The sequence below is a fragment of the Sardina pilchardus genome, chromosome 11 (assembly GCF_963854185.1).
Source record: "Sardina pilchardus chromosome 11, fSarPil1.1, whole genome shotgun sequence".
Classification (NCBI taxonomy): Eukaryota; Metazoa; Chordata; class Actinopteri; order Clupeiformes; family Clupeidae; genus Sardina; species Sardina pilchardus.
In genome coordinates, this window is record NC_085004.1 from 25555337 (window position 1) to 25575138 (window position 19802).

Consider the following 19802-nt stretch of genomic DNA (forward strand, 5'->3'; position numbering starts at 1 on the left):
AGTCGGGTTATACGGCCCATTAGCACTCGGCTCTGGAAGAAGGGAGAGAGAGAGAGAGAGAGAGAGAGAGATACAGATTGTGAGGATGACAGGAGGCGTGTGTATCTGTGTGTGTGTGTGTGTGCGTGCGTGCGTGTGTGTGTGTGCGTGCGTGCGTGTGTGTGTCTGTGTGCGTGTGTGTGTGTGTCTGTGTGTGTGTGTGTGTGTGAACCACAAATAAATAAGAAAACGTGGAGTAGGCGAGATGCATGCTAAACTATGGAGGGGCTTGAGGGACTGATGCCAACATCCCAGGAGTCTATGAGAAAGCCCAAAGAAAGAGAGGAAAAAAAGAGAGATATAATGAAAGGAGAGAAGGAGAAGGAGAAAGAGAGAGAGACAGGGAGATAAAGAGAGGGAGCAAAGGATGGGAGATTGAGAGACTAAGATGAAGACAGAGAGAGAGGAGGAGAGAGGGAGGGATGGAGAGAAAGAGAGAGAGAGAGGGGGATGCTTGCTGGGAGGAGCCGGGCTCAGGTAATTAAAGCCCTCCTGACGAGGCGGCGGCTGCTCCCGGGCTGCTGAAATTAAATTAGGTCATCAGTAGCTCTGCTGCCCAGGCTTCGGGAACCGAGAACCGCCGAGCCCCTCCGCTCCGCTCAGCCCGGCCCAGCTCTGCCAGGACACACCGCGCTCACCACACACCGCCACACACGCCGTGCCGCGCCACACGACGCCGACCGCACACTGGGCTGTGCCCCGCGCCACACAGCACACTACCATGCCACCCCCCCCCCCCCCCCTCTCCCCAACTCCGACACCGCCCCAGCGCCCGCCTTCACCTGCGTGCCAGTGGTGTGTGGACAGACGCGGTCAGTGTCGGCCGGCACCACCGGCGCCAGGGGGAACAATCGGGGGGGACCTTTCTGTGGGCCCCTGAGCGAGTCATATTTACTGGAAGAGGCTCCCCCACCTCCCTCACACCCACAACCCTGGTACTCAGGCGGGAGCCAGGGGGTTTCGGGCAGAGTGAGGGGAGTGTGTGTGTGTGTGTGTGTGTGTGTGTGTGTGTGTGTCTGTGTGTGTGTGTGTGACTAACCTGGGGGGTGACTCAGACACCTCACCAGACTGGGGTGCATAAGAGTTTACAGACATCTCCAAAAAAAAAAACACAACCAAAGACCACAACACAAGAGCTGTCGTCACTGACATAACGTCTCATGTATCATAACACAAGAGCACAAAACACATACATAGAAGCTGATTAATAAGTAGTTACTACTGTTACTGCACAGGGTGGACTGTTACAGGACTATCCGCAAAAAAAGCCAGTCTTTATCCAAGCGTGGTGACACACACTCACACACACACACACACACACACACACACACACACACACACACACACTGGGTCTCATTGTTCACAAAGAGGGAGAGACAGAGAGAGAGCAAAAGAGCATGAGAGAGAGAGAGACAGAGAGAGAGGAAGAGAGAGAGAGGAAGAGAGAGAGAGAGAGAGAGGCTCGCTGACTTCCACACGGTCTGAAATCTGTCCCTGCCTCCCGCCGCACGGCTCATGGAGTGTCGCCATACGGCCCAAATCTGGACAAACCTCCTCGGCGACGTTTCAAAGAGCTCCCAGCTCACCGGCCAAACGATGTGCTCATCTTGTGAATGAAGTCATGAGTGCGCAGGCTACACTTAACATCTAATCAGGCTACGTGGCGAGTTTCTGCCGACGAAGTTAAAGCACCCAGGACAGAATAAAAACATTTCATTTGATATTTCCACTCGTGTTACTGTTCGTCTCTGATCCGTACAAGTCTGTGGGATTCAGACGGGGACGTATTTAGTATGGAGTGAGGAAGGCTCTCAAAATAATACAACAGCCTGTCTCCTCCCTGTCCCAGAGATATGGATGGGCCAGTCACATCTAGACAAACACACACAAAACATTTACACATGCACACACACACACACACTCGTAGGCAAACAAGTTGCACACACACACATTCAAGACAGATGGAAAGAGGACTCAAACCAAGGCAAAGGGGACAAGAAGGCAGAGACAGGGAGGTGGGGGACAACAGGAAAAGAGAGAGGGATAGAGAGAGATAGATAGAGAGAGAGAGAGAGAGAGAGAGAGAGAGAGAAAGAGAGAGAGGGGGAAGAAGGAGGGAATAGGAAAAGCTGGAAAAGGGAGGGGGGCTGCAAGGTAGTGCAGAGCTCCCCCTACTGGAATTGCCATAGCACAGGCAGGGAAGAGTGGGAGTACCAGGGAAAGAGAGCGAGCGAGTGAGTGGCTGATGGCATAGGAGAGAGCAGAGGGAGAGAGGAAAAGAAGAAAGGGAGAACGAAAGAAAGAAAGAAAAGCCTCCCTGAAAAATTAATCCCTGCACCACTCTTAAATATTTCACATGCCCCCCTTTTCTGTGGTGGCTGCCGAGGCCTAATGCAGTTTTCATGCCGCATGTCTTTTCTTTCCCCGGTTCCCCCTGCCCCCCCCCTCCACCTCCATCCCCCTCCCTTGCACTACTCTCGTTTTTGCCCTAGTTTTTTTTTTTTTTGGTCGGGCCTCATTCAGGAGGGCTCTTTCCCCACTCTCACAGCCACTTAGAGGACATCTGAGGTCAGCCCTCGCCGACAGAATTAAAGCCAGGGTCACTATTTGGGGAGGGAAATTATTCATCTCCGAACAACATGCGTGAGGGTGAGACAGAGCCCAACCAGCGCGCGTGGAGCGGGGATGTGTGTGTGTGTGTGTGTGTGTGTGTGTTTGTGTGGGGTGGAGGGGTGGGAGGGGTGACTGGCTCAGTGCATTCACACATGCAGCACAGCCACTTCACACATGTGGCAAAGCAAAGCCACACTCTGCATGCAGTATTGAGCAGACCGGAGGCCTGATACTAAACTATCACGGGCTAGCGAAAGGCCTCGTGTCAGGGGCGGCATCTGACACGGTGCAGGATCAGTTGTTTTGTGATTCGATGCGAATAGCCGAGGCTTTGCGGTGTTGGCGAATGGAATGAGGTTAAACACAGGACCCTGATTCCAATGGGATCCCTATTTCAGGCTTAACATGATGTGTTTCTCAATGTGATTCATTATTGATAAAGGCCTGAGAACGTTACATGTATTTGAACTCGGCTAACCTTAGTGGGAACTAACCTGAGGTCAGACTTCATTTGGGGCTTTCATAACAAAGCAAAAATGAGCCAATTATGTCATGGCAAACACCCAATAAAACACTGTGCTGTGTTTGTCATGTCTCTCTGGCAAGGGATAGATTTAATCAGGCCTATGGATATGAACGTTGGAAAAATGTTGAATAAAAACATCACTTCTTGATCAGTCTCTCTCTGTCTTTCTGTCTGTCTGTCTGTCTGTCTGTCTTTCTGTCTGTCTGTCTGTCTGTCTGTCTGTCTCTCTATGTCTGTCTTTCTCTCTCTCTCTCTCTCTCTATGTCTCTCTCTCTCTCTCTCTCTCTCTCTCTCTCTCTCTCTCTCTCTCTCTCTCTCTCTCTCTCTCTCTCTCTCTCTCTCTCTCTCTCTCTCTCTCTCTCTCTCCCCCACCACTCAGTTGGGCCATCGTGAGGCCTGGGGAGTTGGCCTGCGTTTCCCGGGACAGCTGTTCAGTTGGCCATCCCCAACCAGGGTCAGCATTTGGTTGGCCAGTGCGTTGAAGGTTCCTGTGGTGGGGATGGGGAAAGGGACGGGGACAGGGAGGGGGGGGGGTCACTTGCGGGTGGGGGGGGGTGATAGGACGGTGGGACAGGGTGGCGCGTGGTGGTGGTGGTGGCGACGGCAGCCGTGGTGGCGGAGGCGGTGGCGCTCCGTGTGGCTGCCTGATGCAGGGCCCCCTGATTAAAGTTTCAGGTGGGTTGTGACTCCTCGTCAGGCTCGTCGGGGAGGCTTTCAGGGAGCCCCGCTGCTGGCCGGCGCGGCGCAGCCTGGTTAAAAATGCATGGCCCGGCCACGCCTTTATCACTTCTTAGCATCCCGCAGGCTGCCGGGACCTCAGGGGATCCAGGATGATTAAGTCAAAATGGAGGAAGGGACTCACAATGTCAAAAAAAAATCAGCATAGTACGGAACGCCAGGAGTGTATAGAACTCGACAGGAGAAGGCCATTGGCTGAAAGGCCCTAATGCACATGGGACACTGCATGACAACGAAACTGAGAAAACTGACCCAGAACACCAATCAAATTCACCCCCTAAATATGCTGCATGGTGTCATTGCCCATATGTCTGTCAAATGCCAGACATTTAATGCAAACATGGATAAACATGATGGTACGTCTACTATACAGTTATATACAGCTCATGGTCTTCAAATCAAATGTGTAAGAAGGAGCATCTCCTCTCTACTGAGTGTCCACACCTCTCACCTTCTGCACTTAAATACCTCACTGCCAGTCAGGATGACCCCTCATCGCTGGGACTTGCGTGACCCCGGCGCGGGCATGATGGGTAATTACAGGGGCTTATGGGGGTCAGAGGGCGCGCTGGAGATGGATGGGGAGGGGAGGGGGGTGAGGGGAGGGGGGTGAGTAGGAGATGGAGGAACAAGGAGGAGAGGGGAGGGAGTAGGGGAGGGAGTGGAGGAAGGTCTGGGGGCTGGAAGGGATGAGGTTGTGAGGGAAGAGAGGGGTGAGAGAGAGAGGGATTGGCCCAGGGAGAGGAGGCGAGGAGGGGTAGAGGAGGCAAATGGAGAGGGGGAGAGGAGGGGAGTAGGGGGCAAGGAGGCGCAGGGGAGAAGGGGAAAGGGAGGAGGTGATGGGGGCAGGGGGAGAGGAGGCGCAGGGGAAAGGGGAGGAGGAGAGAGTGGATGGAGAGGAGAGGAGAGGGGGAGAGGGGAAGGCTCCGCTGGGTCTGTGGAGGCCCTGTGGTAGCCACAGCGTGCCATATGCCCCGACAGATGACCCCGGCTCTGCCAGTGGGCCCCAGCAGAGGAGAGGGGCCGAGAGGGGCAGGCCCAGGCTGGGCCGTTACACGCTCTCCCAACCCCCTATCCACACTCACACTCACACACACACACACACACGTTCTACACGGTCACGCACACACACACACACACACACATACACTTTCTACGCGGTCACGCACATGTACACACACACACACACACACACATGCAGTTTGTACACACTCAGACAGTAAAAAATATGCAAAAGAAAACATGTTATAGTGCATGTTGACATGAGGGACTGGAGTGATGAGCAGCTCTTGGTTTACAGCCCTTGGCTTTGAAATCAAACTGCAGTAAAACCCCAGAGGCCACAGAAACACTGCCCTATGGTTTGGGTAGAACCATATCTCCATCGCAACAGCATGAGGAGCAATTCTTCCAACTATCATTGTTCAAGTCCCTCAAGTCACTCTCTCACACACATATACACACACACACACACACACACACACACACACACACCAATGGCCCCAACCACAGCAGTGGACCCGACCCATTATACCTCTCAGTACATCAAATAGCAGTGATTAACTAGCACAGCACTCAGTCAAATCTCCAGCAAGCTCAGTGGATCTGTGACAGATCCATCGCCAAAGGAGGCTAGTTTTCACCCATGTCCATTTGTTTGCGTGTTGGTTGTTTTGTTCATAAAGTCATATCAACGCACACATGCCCAACCATCTCGTACATGGCGCGACGTGAGAGCGGATCGACCTACAGTACGTACGTACCTGTATGAGGTGAGAGGGAACGGTGACCATGGCGACGGAGAGCGAGGAGCGCAGCAGGGCGCGGAGTGCGTACAGGAAGGTGGTGAGGGAGTGGCTGCGCGTGGGGCTCTCTCGGCAGCACAGGTCGTCGCCCCACAGCACCGAGCCCAGAGAGTGCAGGCCCAGCCGCAGCACGTTACGCATCTTGGACTGCAACAAACAAACAAACAAACAACAAACAAACAAACAGGATGTTACGCACCTTATACTGTCAAACACACACACACACACACATACGTACGCATATACACACGCACAGAAAACACAACAACAAACAAACAAACAAGACGCTACGAACCATAGATTGTCACACGCACCACAAGAAACAAACAAAAACAGTAATGTGAACAACAGCGTTTTGTGTTCATGTAATGACCTACATGTTTTTCACTCACTCACTCAAACACACACACACACACACACACACACACACACACACACACACACACACACACACACACACACACACACACATTGGCACAAACATTACTTTGAGGACAAAGGGAGACCACTGAGAATTCTTTAATCCTTTTGTTTTGCCCATAACCAGTTTGGTCATTATGTGTAGACAGTACAAATTCTGAATTTAGAATGCAATATTCGGGCAGGATTTTGAATACTTTCTTTTTCTCCGACTAAGATTAGTAATCTAGTAATCTATGATTATTACAAAGATTACTAACAATAAGTAAAAACATTATGGGTAAGTAATCAGAATAGAACACCAGAAAAAAAACAACATTAACATAGCGCTGCATTTATTTTGTTTGCCAAATTTACTGTCATGTTGAAACCATTTGCATCTTAGAACTGCAAGGAAAATCACCGGCAAAATTCTACAAAGATAGCACAATTCCGACCTGATAAGAACAATTCTATTATAATGTCATTCCAGCAAAATTCAAATGAAAGAAAATGACTCTAATGATAACTAATTTATCATGAAGTGAGATCACATACATGTAGTGATGCAGGCCATTAAAATTGGGAAAATAATGCTACTTCCACAAAGTGAATTTTCACAAAATTTGAATCTACAGTTTCAAGTTCCATTTCCCCAAAGTAATTTTTATATATATATATATAACATATTTTAATATATATTTTGTATGTTTTTTTTCAATTATTAATTGTATTTATCTAAAAAAATAATTTGTCATTTCTGGGGGGGCATCTGAACATTTAGTGGCATCAGTGTATAACTTCATCAGTGGGTGAGTGGAGCCCATTGTCTGTGAGTCAAGGTCAGCCAGCACTCCAACAACTTGACTCTTCCAAACAACCAGGCCAGCCGAGCCCATTCAACAACACGGTTAATCGGAACACTGCGGTCAAACGTGATTGGACGCCGCCAGCCAATCAGGACCCGCGCCTGACAGAGCCACAAAGAACCTGTCAACCAAAGAGCCAAAATGTCTACTGGCGTGGGAGCCAGTGCATTCTTGGCACGGGTTCGGCCATCGCTGGCCAAGAGGGCCTGGGTAAGGCTTGTGCCCTCTCCTCTCCCCTCCAATGCCTACAATGACTACCAGAGTGTCTGACCTGCACAAGTCTCTCTGCTGGGAACACTGCCATCTGAGTGTTCCCTCTGTAGGCTCTTTAAGGAGCCTCTGGCATGACTTGATTCGAGTTCTGAAGTTTTCACCATTATTGGTCTTCAGGGGGAGTCTGTTTAGGAGTCTGTTCATAGCGTGTTCGTCTCGTTCGTCATCTCATTCGTGCTTCTACGCCGCTTATCCACAACACATCTCTCCATTTCAGCTTAAAACTCAGTATAAATGTGTCCGATTCAGCTTTCGGTGTCGGCTTACAACTTGACTTTGCAGCTCTTACAAGAGCCATTGAGTGTTTCATAAACTCCCTGTATGGCGAATGGTGCACAGAGGAGCCATTTTAGTCGTCCCCTGGGGCTCGTCCACTGCACTGCTGACTCAAAACCCCTCGAGGTGTTTGCCAATCATCAGCATCTAACAAAAATAAACCTCATTGTTACAGTGCGAGTCCAATGCTCCCGCAGAAGTCCTCGCCAAAAACATTTCCCAAGAAGAGGGTGTTCCTCTACAATTATTCTTCCTCATTCCCCTCTCTCTTTCCGTCTTTCGTTCTTTCTTCCCGTAAACCAACATTTCATAATTTCTTATTCTCTTCATTTGTTCCCTTTCACTATTCCTCTCCCTTATCACTCTTTTTTTCTTCTTTTGAGGTTTGTTTTTATGTGTGTGCGTGTGTGTGTGTGTGTGTGTGTGTGTGTGTGTGTGTGTGTGCGCGCGTGTGTGGTTAGCTTTCGGTGCTAAGAGCTACAAGGCCAGAGGGCAGTCAGTGTGGGAATGAGTGTGGCATCATGCCTATTACCATGACAACATGAAAAAAAAAAATCCCCATATGAATCTTCCTCTGTGAACCATCCCTCATGACGCCCCAAAAGTGAACAGCAAGAGCAGCACGCCTGCTCCTCACCGATCGTAGAGCACCACTCTCCACCACGGCCATCTAGCCATGCACTACTGTAGGTCGCACAATGAGTGGCTAAGGGGTCATCTTTAGCATCAGGGCCCTCAGCAATAGTATCAGGGATATGAGTATCAAGGACTCAAGATCAAGATCAATTGTAATGGTGAAATGACTTGAAGGTTCTTTGTTGTTGTAGCCTTTTAACAAAAGTTTGAGAGTGAGAGGATGTATAAACACAGTCACACAAACATACTCGCAGTGATAGTCAGAGAGGCACAAGTACATTCAGGCCGGGGCGCGCGCGCACGCACACACACATACACACAGGCACACACACACACAGGCACACACACACACACAGGCACACACACACAGACGCACGCACACACACACACACACACACACACACACACACACACACACACACAGTCCCCCAAATGTAAACACAGTACTGCTGGTGTGTTGGGAGCGCTCATTCAGGAGATTCTTGTGTCTGTGCCCATGTTCTCCTCTGGGCCACGGGGCATTCCGCCGGCCTGCCAAAAGCGCGTCAGAGCACGGCTCGCTTTGATGATGTCAGCCTCTTAATCCGGACGGTGAGTGACAGCTAGCGAGGGCGAGGGGGGTGAGAAGACGCGAACAACCAGTGTGCATGGGACAGGCTTCGTCAAATCTCTCTCTCTCTCTCTCTCTCTCTCACAGACACACACACAAACATACACAAGCACACACTGGATGATGTCAATCAGTGAAGTATTTTTGTCTGACTCACTGTTTTTGAGTCTTAATTAAACAACTCTCATCTCAGTTATTTACTACGTTTTTGGCCTGAATTTACATGTGGAGAAAGTAACTAATTGGCACAAAAAGGCAATCGCTAACAACATGTATTGAAAGTGCTTCTGTGTAAGTGTTTTCTGTAAGTGTGAGTGTGTGTAACTTTTCAAAACTGTGTGTGTGTGTGTGTGTGTGTGTGTGTGTGTTTGTGGAGAGTGGGCTGTGTGTAGCGTGTGCTTGTGGAGAATGGGCTGTGTGTGTGTGTGTGTGTGTGTGTGTAGGGAGAGAGTGGGCCGTCTCTCTGGAGGGTCAGTCCCAGTGGTCACTGCCGGAGTGACGGTGTTCAGGGAAATAGCGAGGGAGGCTCTCCTGGGGCAGCCCGACTCCTCAGGAAGGGCTAATGATTACGAGCAGACTGCAGGCATATTGCTCCCAGTGTGTGTGTCTCATGTGTGTGTTTCATGTGTATGTGTGTGTGTGTGTGTGTGTGTGTGTGTGTGTCTGTGTCTGTGTGTAAGTGTGTGTGTGTGTGTGTGTGTGTGTGTGTGTGTGTGTGTGTGTGTGTGTGTAAGTGTGTGTGTGTGTGTGTGTGTGTCTCTGTCCCCTGTTTACAACAGAGCTGATGGAGGCCTGCTCCACTCCACTCCGCTCCGCTTCGCTCTGAGGAGGAGGAGGAGGCAGGACTCAGGGGACGCCCCCGGCTCTCCATCTCCCATCTCCCCTCCTCCCCACAGGGCTGAGCATGACACGCGGGATGGAGGGATGAAGAAATAAGAAGAAGGAGAAGGAGAGTGCAGGACTGCAGTGGCAGTATGGGGCTAGATGTGTCAGCTGAGTATGAAGGAAGTGTGAGCGAACACTGAGTTCATGTTTGAGTCTGCGCAGAAAGCAAAATATTCATTTATGTCCTGAAAAAACATCTACATTTATCAGATGATAACATAAGATGTTGAAACATTCTACATGAAATGCTTTTTGGAGGAATAAAAGTGCAGTGTTCAGGTATTCCTCCATTTTTCTCATTAATCGTCACCTGTACCCAGCACCTGTTCCCAACCTTGAGCGGATCCTCAGTGAGCATTTTTTCTACCGTTCCCCACAACACTGACAAAATGCCAATTCCCCCAATACGCTGTACTGTTCTCAGCAGATCCTCTTGCTGCTTGTTCTGCGATCTAATGAATGACTGTAACGGGGCTTGTGAGCAGCAGTGCAACACCCACCTGTGGAGCGGAGCCGTCAAAGCCCTGCTGATGGATGACCCTCTGGATGGACTTGAGCAGAGAGGAGTAGGCCTCGCTCATGGCACTAGACAGCGGCGGAGGAGAGAGCACACGTCAGGGGGATTCAGCAATAACGGCACAAATGAGACTCCAAAACAGAAGATGCTTCAAAAGCAATTTGTGCCCACTATGACTACACACACACACACACACACACACACACACACACACACATACACAGAGAGACACACAGACACACACACACACAGACACACACACACACACACACACACACACACAGAGAGAGACAGACACATACAAAAAAACAGAGAGCCTAAATGTCCTGACACAGGGAACACACGCTTCCACTCAGCTTGAGATGTGACCCTGATTAAAGGTCCCTATGACTCCTTCACGAGGAGAACGATGAGGGAGACAAACCTGTTGTTTTGTCGTGGCCACTTGAGCAGATGAAATGAGAAATAAATTAAAAAAAGCCGTTAATTAATTAACGCCATCCTCTGGCGTCCTTCGTCAGCTCCCCCCTGCCCTGCGGCTCAGGTGCCGGTGCGCTGACGCCGCGCCCTAGACGGGCCTTAACGGGGCGACGGGCCCTCATCGGGGTGACGCAGCGCTTTTTCCGTGTGCGCTCAGGGGGAAGATGTGCACCGTTTGCGGAGCGGTCGGTACGCTCGTCCCACCCACCCACTTTCGAAGGACTCGGACGGCCCCCTCGCTCTGTGATTACAGCCTTGCAAACTACACCTTGCAAGGCTTCCCTTTTTCTCCACACCGGCTGAGCACCCGTAACGCGTTACTCGACTCATTTCACAATTTTTACATTCACCTGGAACAATGCTTTAAGAAAGTACGTTCATGTGGTGTCTTGAACCACCAGGTTAATCCTTGATTGGGTAACATGTGACTTCGGGCAAAGGGCAATTTGCTGGTCCGATTTCACACCTAGTGTAATATTACCCTCTCATTTGGAACTGGTATTTCCAGTTGGCCTGAACGCAGCGTGGTAATGACTACATCCCTATTGTATTGCCCAGCAAGTCACACAGATATCCATCAATTACCGGCCAATTGAGCATTCCGTTTCAGCCCTACAATAACAGACCCACAGCCAATGATCGGTCATAGGGCTTTCACACACACACACACACGCACACGCACACACACACACACTCTTACAAAAATACACACGTCTACAAAAGGGGGCCTGGTGGCAAACAACTTCTCGCCTTGCAGGATACAATAGCCCCCTCCTCTGACCTCATCGAAGAGACTGAGGTTAGATTTTCCCCCTTCAAGCCGAAAAGAAAGAAACCAGCTTCCTTCCTCGCCTCCTCCAGAACTGGACATGTGGGCAGGAGGAAACAGGGGTGAGAGATTGCGTGTGTGTGTATACGTGTGTGTATGTGTGTGTGTGTGTGTGTGTGTGTGTGTGTGTGTGTTTGCTATGGACAAGAGGTGGGTGTGGGTTAGGGTGGGTGATTCAGAGGCAGCACTTGTGCCATTGTGTGCATGCAAGGCTCTGAATGCCCACAGCAGCAGCCCCCACGGAGAGAGGCGCGCTCGATTAAAGGTGCTGTCCGTGGAGGATAATGGCTAGCGCGCGCGAGCTAATTAAGATCACACCCGGGGAAGGCGTCGGCGCACACACGCCATTCACTCTCCCCATTTTTTAAACAACAGGCTCCGACGTCACCTGGAGAGCAATTTGTGGCAATTACTCAACGCAGGGAAACGGAGCGACTTAACAGGCCGGAAAGCAACATGGGGGTTTTTTTTGTCACCGCGCGAGGGGGAAAGGATTCACCTCCTTCACAACAGGCCCTCCGTCCATCTGACTGACGCCCGGGACTCGGAGCAAAAGGGTGAAAATGACTGTAATTATGCGGATAAACATATTTTAACTCCGTTTCATAAAACGATGGCGTTTGGAGTGGGTATTGTTTTCTCTTGCCTGCGTTTAGCAAATTGGGTTAATTGTCTTGGCTGACATCTGCTGCCATAACCTGGTGCGATTGGGGGAGGTGGGTGGGGGTGGCGCTTTGCGACAGAATCCGACGAGCAGAATCTGACCAATGGCAGCGGCAGCATCCATCACTGGCGGATGACAGTGGAAAGAGCGTCCGTCCCTGGTGCCCTCGGAAGATGGCAGGAACAGGAACACACTTACCTGCCAGTGCAAACAGTGGTGCGGGGCACTCATCCACTCACTATGGAGCTCTAATGCAGCCGCCAGGATAAATACTGCCATTTAAAGGAGCTCTGTTTGCACAAATACAGCCACCAGCCCCCCCATAAAAGACAAACTCCAGATTGGCTTGTTTGCATGGCCGCTGCGTTTGGGGTTTTGTGCGCTAATGCAAAGAGACATTGTTTTCCGAATCCTTCCCCATCTCGCTGTGGTCGGACCACACTAAACAACCCAAAAGCCACATCAAACGCGCCACGCTGTTTGACAAGGATCGCCAAACCTCAAACTCTTCGTTTCACAAGGCGAGGGGCTACTAGCCGACCGCACGTCACCAACTTTATTGGCTGACTAAACATTGTAAAGCTTTAACACAAATCCCATTCCACTGATACTAAGATCCATTTACGACGGAGACGTCACACCAGCTCGAATGCCACAATGGTCACAACTGTCATTTGTTAGGCCTTCACACACAGAACCAACCACATGCATACACTTAAACAAAAACTCTAATCCACCTTATCCTGGTCATTGTTTTGGGTGTGAGTGCTGTACCTTGTCGGTGTGGACTCATCTGGAGGCTGCTCGGGGAGGTAAAACATGTGGCATTTGGCCGCCTGCCTCATGTCTGGGCTCATCGTCTTGGAGACGTCGTAGTAATGACCGAACCGTGCGGAGGACGCCAGGGCAGTCTGGAAAAGTTTGTCAAATTGACGGGTCAGTGTGGTCATGGAACAGCTTTTACGACAGAAACGAGACTCGGACGCTCTAGAGCGGTGCCATTTCATTTCTCCTCAATTCATAGCGCTTGTTGAGATGTATTAGGGAGATAAAGGCAATCACCTGGACTGGTAGCCTTAGAATGAATTATTCAGTGCCGCAATTATCATTTGTTTACCCTGTGTTCAAACTCCTCTAATGCATGTGTAAAAAGTTCTTAACGATTCTTTAAGGAGCGCGAGCACTTGTGCCTGTGAATGCCAGGCCTCAGCGGAGGCAGATGTTTCTCCGCGGCGCTGAAAAGGAAAGTTTTTCGGCGCAGGTTTTCTAATGAGCTGACGCGTTCCATTGTGAGCGGAGTCACTAATCTACTCTTGATCGGGATCAGTGACCCCCCCTCCCTTGTGTGTGCGCCCCCAACCTTCCCGGATAAACTGACGAGCGGGGCTCATCCTTGCTTGGCGGGGTCGATCAGGTCGACCCCCTTAACACTTCAGCGTGGGCCTTGACTGGCTGAACTTTGATCTGATGTCTTCATTGAGGAGGAGATTGGGCGAGAGGGAGGGATAAGCAGGGATGGGGGGGGTTCTGATTTTGGATGCAAATCCTCTACTGGGTTTATTTGTGCTTTGTAAAGGTAACTGGTGGGGTTTTGTTCGGGGGGTGGCGCCGAAGTTGTAGAACTGTTTCTATATGGTGGGGAAGGGAAAGACAGACAGTGTCTATATGGGTAGAAGAGGAAAAACAGTGAGCGAGGGATGAAGGGACAGACAAGATGAAATGAGAAAGAGAAAGAGCAAGATAGATAGACAAGAGGCAGACAGAGAGAGAGAACGGGAGAGGGGGAAAAAAAGAGAGGATGATGAATGGACACAGAGTGCCAAAATCTCTGGGGACTCACTGGTGTCCTCCTAATCCCCATAGCGATATGGATTACTGGGGCCGGAGGGGGGGGGGCGGGCGGGGGCTTTATTTCCTCCGGACGGAAGAAAGAGCGCGGCGCGGCCGCAGCCGAGAGTGCTGTGTGGGGATTTCGGGGGCAAAGAAAGGCCCGGTGCTCTGGGTCAGGCCGCTGGTAAAGGGGACTCAGTGTGCCTCCCACCCATGACCCACCCCCCCCTCGCCCACCCCAGCCCCCCCAGGCCTAAAGCTGCACCTAGAACCAGCTAAGCGTGAGTAATCCGGACCGCCAGTGAAAGAGACGAGCGAAGCCCCATTCACAGCTCTCTCCGGACAGGAGTTGATATGTTTATTACTGTAGACAAATCCCTTCACAGTGGAACGGGAGGGTGTGTGTGTGTGTGTGTGTGTGTGTGTGTGTAGAGGAGTGTGTGGGAACACAGACAGCCTGTGAGAAGATGGGGGAGCAGCCTGAACAACGTTTTAATGGATGTTATGTGTCTTATTTATGAAAAGATGCCGATGTTAAGTTTACCTGGACTTTGGGAAGGTTCTGGTACCGCCAGGCGATTTTCATGTCTTCTCCACTGTCTGGGTCAGACGACTGGGACTGTTCCTGAACTGGTTGAGGACTAGTGACATCATCAAGGATCGGAGCAGGAAGTTCCTGTAGAGAAGAAACAAGGCAAAAATCATAAAAAATGTATCCTCCAAAAAAAAAGGAGAAAACGACACATTCATGTACTTGCAACTAACTATCTACAGCTCTAAATATTCCCACCAATTTCATGACACTAATTAAATGGTGGAAAGATAACAAACAAGTCAACATGCTGATCATTACAATAGCACTGACTGTTCAATGAAGTGCCGCAAAAGTGCTTTAAGTGTGCAGAGTCATTCTTTTACCTTCTTTTTTAGTTTGGCATTAACTGACTTGTACGTGTAAAGCTGCATTCACACCAAGAACAATAACGATAACGATAACTATAACCATAACGATAAAAGCGTCCACACTGACCAACGATAAGAAAATTCTCTCCTCGTGTTAATGAATGTGATGACTAAAATATTATGGGTTCAGATTGGCTGTTAGCTTTTTATCGTTCCCAAAATCGCTCTGTAAGTGATCAACAACGATATTGTTCTTCATGTCGTTATCGTTATAGTTTATGTGTGAACATTGTCATTCATATTAATGAGAGCGATATTTGTTTATAGTTATCGTTATAGTTACCGTTCTTGGTGTGAACGGCCCTTAATTCTAATATAGTGCATATGGCAATTATACAGACATTATGAAAAATTGCAATTAAAATGAAAATGAAAGTATTTCGAATACATGCCCTAAGACACTGTCATAACATCTATATCTTTTACATTCAATTATAATCACAGCTATTCTCACAAACAATGGCTTGGAGACGCAATAGCGCTTCGGAGAAAACCATAAAGCAGGTGTAATTATTGTTTTGCTGGTGAGAGAAATGCCATTCTGGTGTCCCTGAAGACGCTCTGTGAAACACAAATCAATTAGGCTGGCACTCGGCGTACTGTCTCTGTTACAAATGAGGGGGAATCTGCACTAGGCCCCACGGTGCTGACAAAGCAGTCGGCAACAAGCAAGGTGGATGAGGCAGGGAGAGAAAAAAAAACAACAACTCAAGAAACCAGATGAAATTAAGAGAAAGACAAGGCAGGCGCTACGCGTACACACACACACACACACACACACACACACACACACACACACACACACACACACACACACACACACACACACACACACACACACACACACACACACACACACACACACACACACACACACACACACACACACACACACACACACACACACACACACACACACACACACACACACACACACCCCAAGAGAATCTTCACCTAACCCAGGCGATAACACAAAAACAAGTGACTGACTGCCAAATAATAACACCTTAAATTAGCAAGGGGGGCTGTTATTCTTTTTTTTCCCCCTTTTCCCTTTTTTTTCCCTTTGGCGAGCGGCAGCAGGGCCCTCATTAACCTCCGTGTGACAGGGGGCCAATCACGCGGCGGCGCTGGACGCGCTCCTGTCCGGTGTCATTAAGGTAATGCCTGTTAGAGCGCGGAGGTGAGTCCCCCGAGCTGGTCACACGCTCACCTGAGGCGGCCCTCGGGGGCCCGCTCTTTATAACTGTGACTACAGATGAAAGGAAGAGGAGAGGGGCTCCCACCAAGGGGGAGAGGAGGGAGGGAGAGAGAGAGAGAGGAAGAGAAAGAGAGAGAGAGAGAGAGAGAGAGAGGGAGAGAAGCAGGGGGAAAAGTCAGTGAAGGGGAAGAGGAGAGGGACGGGATTGGATAAAAAGCACAAAGCAGAGGAGGGAGAAAGTGAGTGTGCAAGAGAGACTGAATGAGCTGGAAAGAGAGGAAGAAGAAGATGATGAGAGAGAAATTTAGACAGATTAAAAACGGTTTAGTTTTTAGGGTGAGAAAATGAACGACCGGTTGCAGGAAAGTCAGGGGAGGGATAAACATAATTAGGGCAAAGGTTTTACATGCGGAATTTGGTTGTTAAATCCGACGTCAAGGGCCCAACAGCTTTCTTTTAGTCAAAACACAAAACACATACTAATGCAGCCAGACGTTTTTTGCAACTTGTAAACATTGTCACCATCACCTTTGTTTTAGTGAGGGCAAAACAACATCATTAAACTTAAACTACTAAACAAAACCCCTAAACTACTAAATAGAAAAACAACAACAAGCGGGTCTCAAAGCCGTTGGACCCGGAAATAGAATTATCTGCACATCATTGCATCATGACTTAAAAAGCGAACAGGAAGTGGTTGAGAGGAGCCAATGACCCTGGTCAGTAATGTGGCAAAGCAGAGCACTTGAAACCCTTTTAGAGGTCAAGATGACCAAAGATGCATCGCTGCACACCATCACCAGCATAACAAAGCTTTTGGGAAGGGAGGGAAAGGAGACAGACGTTTAAAAAGCAAAAATACTGGCCTAAATGTCTATGTATCTGGTCAAATGATCCTGATCAAACGGATCTCTCAAACACACACATACAAATTCTCATCTGAAATAATACATTCTCATTCATTAACAATTGAACACACACACGCACACACACACACGCGCACAAGCACGCACACACACACACGCGCACAAGCGCGCGCACACACACACACACACACACACACACACACACACACACACACACACACACACAGGGTACCTGTAGGATCTCATCTGGGTGATCTTGAGCTGATGCCACAAAGAGCTCGTGCCCACACACCACTCCCTCTGCCAGGAAGTACTTGAGCAACATGCGGGAGTAGCTGTCATATCGGTCCTCCTCTGGAATAAGAAAGACGTCTCAGGACAAAGACACAAAAATACAGCAAGACAAAGGTGCACGGAAGAAGCTCCACTGACAGATGGGGACGAGGATTTTAGTCGTGGATCCGAAGTGAGGGGTATAGGCATAGTCACGATCCATTTAGAGCTCAGGCAGACAGGAATCTGATGAAAAGGAACACATTTCCACATGCTAACACCTAGATGTAGTGTGAGTTGCAGCCTAGGTAAGACCAAGAGCCACTTCTGATGGCAATCACACTACATGACATATATTCATATAATGGCTCGGAGGACCGCCACCTGATCTAAATACATCTCCTACTGTCTGTCAGTAATGCAACTACCCAGTAATACAACCAGAAAGAGATGAAGGGCTCCTAAATGGGATCATGAGATCATGTTCAAAACAACGTTGAGACAGCCCAAGGTCTATGTTCAAACTTTATTAGATAAAGCCAATGCAATGAAATATATTAATTAGCCTATCTTTACTTCAAAGGATCATAAAAGAAGTCAATATCAGCAATTTTCAGCAAAGACCCCTGGAAAACCAAAGGACGAAGGACAAACACAACCACTCTATTTATTCACATGTCAAGACACTGCATTGTGGTTGTCTTTACAAACAATGCATTAGGTATAGTCAAATGACATTCAGCCTGTGGGTTCTACATTACCCCAGAAACACTGTATCAAGCAATGATTAGCTGTAGTGCCGGTGTAATTCACAAAACTACTCATCTTCCATTTCCTGAACAACCGCAGAGAGATTCACTCTGATTCAATATGTGATTATTCAATATTTCCATCCTATATTCCACCCTGTGTTATGCTATAGGAACATGTAGAATCTTTAATTACACCCTCTGTTTATGCTATAGGAACACATAGACTTTAATTCCACCCTCTGTTTATGCTATAGAAACATGTAGAGCCTTTAATTCCATCCTCTGTTTATGCTATAGGAACATGTAGTCTTTAATTCCTCCCTCTGTTATAGGAACATGCTCCACCCATCACCTTCACGCTCCTCCCATTTTCATGTGAAATAATACACTGACGTGTGCACACATACACACACACAAAGACTGACATTTCCCACATACCACTGCTTCTCATACACACATCACATCACAAATGCCTGTCCACCTTGTCAGTGGAGCTTCCTGTCAGGGGCAGCTCAGGGTGTGTGTCCCACAGGCCTGTCTGCATTCTGGCGCAACACGCTCACACAAAGACACTGACGGTAACACATCCCTTCCACAACACTGGGAGCCCATGGAGGGGAGGGGGAGGGGGGAGCGATGGGCCGACTCAGACCACGGCCATCCCGGGAATGTCTCCTCCCGCTTCCCCACACCTCACCTACGGACTCCAGGGGTCAGCTGACGAATACCGGCCCAGGAAATACCACAGCTCCTCAATTTGTCATCAGCGAAATCTACCACTACCACCCGCCCACCCCCCTTTTCTTATTGATGTGTTTCTAGGTCAGCAGTGCTTTGTGGCTTTCAGAGGCCATGACAAAAGCACCCAAATGGGCCAGCTTGAGATGGGGCCTATTGTGGCCGTGTTTCTATGGTGGCCTTACAAATGAAACCTGCGGGGGCTATTAGCCTGTCCAGGGGACAGTTGTAGGGGGTGATGTGGAGGAGACACATAACAACAGGACTCAAGGACAGATCAGTCACTGCCGAAAGCCATGAGGTGGGCTGTGGCTTTCTTTCGCTTCTTTTTTTTTCAAAAGAAAAGGTTTCAGTCTAGCTTTTTTTTCCCTTTCTTTTGCTCATTTTGATTTTGCTTTTTCAGAAAGACTGAAGTCTGATGGAGAGGGAGAGAGTGTGTGAGAGAGTAAGAAGTCTGATGGAGTGGGAGAGAGGGAGAGAGAGGGTGTGAGAGAGTAAGGGGAGGCCCATTCACCAGTCACATAAAACTGGTGGGATATTTGGGTCAGCACTTCAACAACCCTCCCATTGCCATATGTCCCCTGTCACAGGAGACAACAAAACCTGAGGAAAGATTTAAACAGGGCTGCCTATATTAACTACAAAGAACTGGGCAGTAGCTTAATCAGCCAGAGGTTTTCCATTCTGTTTTAAGAGCATATTCAATAACTAGGTGCTCAAAAGGCAGATGCTGAACATCAATAATAAAACGAGAGAAAGAGAATGTCAGCAACCAAAATAGTGACAAATATTAAAATGCTGTGTAACCATTGAAAAAGCAACATGTGCCAAGCACACTGATAGTGATCTTCAGGGAAATATACTGCATGTGATTACAGTATACCACTACATTTCAGCACATCTTACCAACAAGCAGCAGAGTCCCGACAGCCAGGCCACCACCTACAAAAACAGATGGAATAGGAAGAGTTAGAGGGGTGGGTTGGTTTCCTCCTATGAATTAAGAGCGCCACTGACATC

At 48.9% G+C, this 19802-nt stretch overlaps 1 protein-coding gene across 1 annotated transcript in view; it reads right to left on the reverse strand.

Annotated features, from left to right (window-relative positions):
- elp4 (elongator acetyltransferase complex subunit 4) overlaps positions 1–19802 on the reverse strand; it is a 65562-nt gene that overhangs the window by 45148 nt on the left and 612 nt on the right. Inside the window, exons 2-8 of the mRNA XM_062549761.1 lie at positions 19689–19724; positions 17252–17373; positions 14534–14665; positions 12934–13070; positions 10170–10254; positions 5680–5868; positions 1–32 (exon numbers count right to left, since the gene is read on the reverse strand). The exon at positions 1–32 is cut by the window's left edge and continues 77 nt beyond it. Coding sequence (XP_062405745.1) covers positions 1–32; positions 5680–5868; positions 10170–10254; positions 12934–13070; positions 14534–14665; positions 17252–17373; positions 19689–19724 — 733 coding nt within the window. The remainder of the gene's footprint in view (positions 33–5679; positions 5869–10169; positions 10255–12933; positions 13071–14533; positions 14666–17251; positions 17374–19688; positions 19725–19802) is intronic.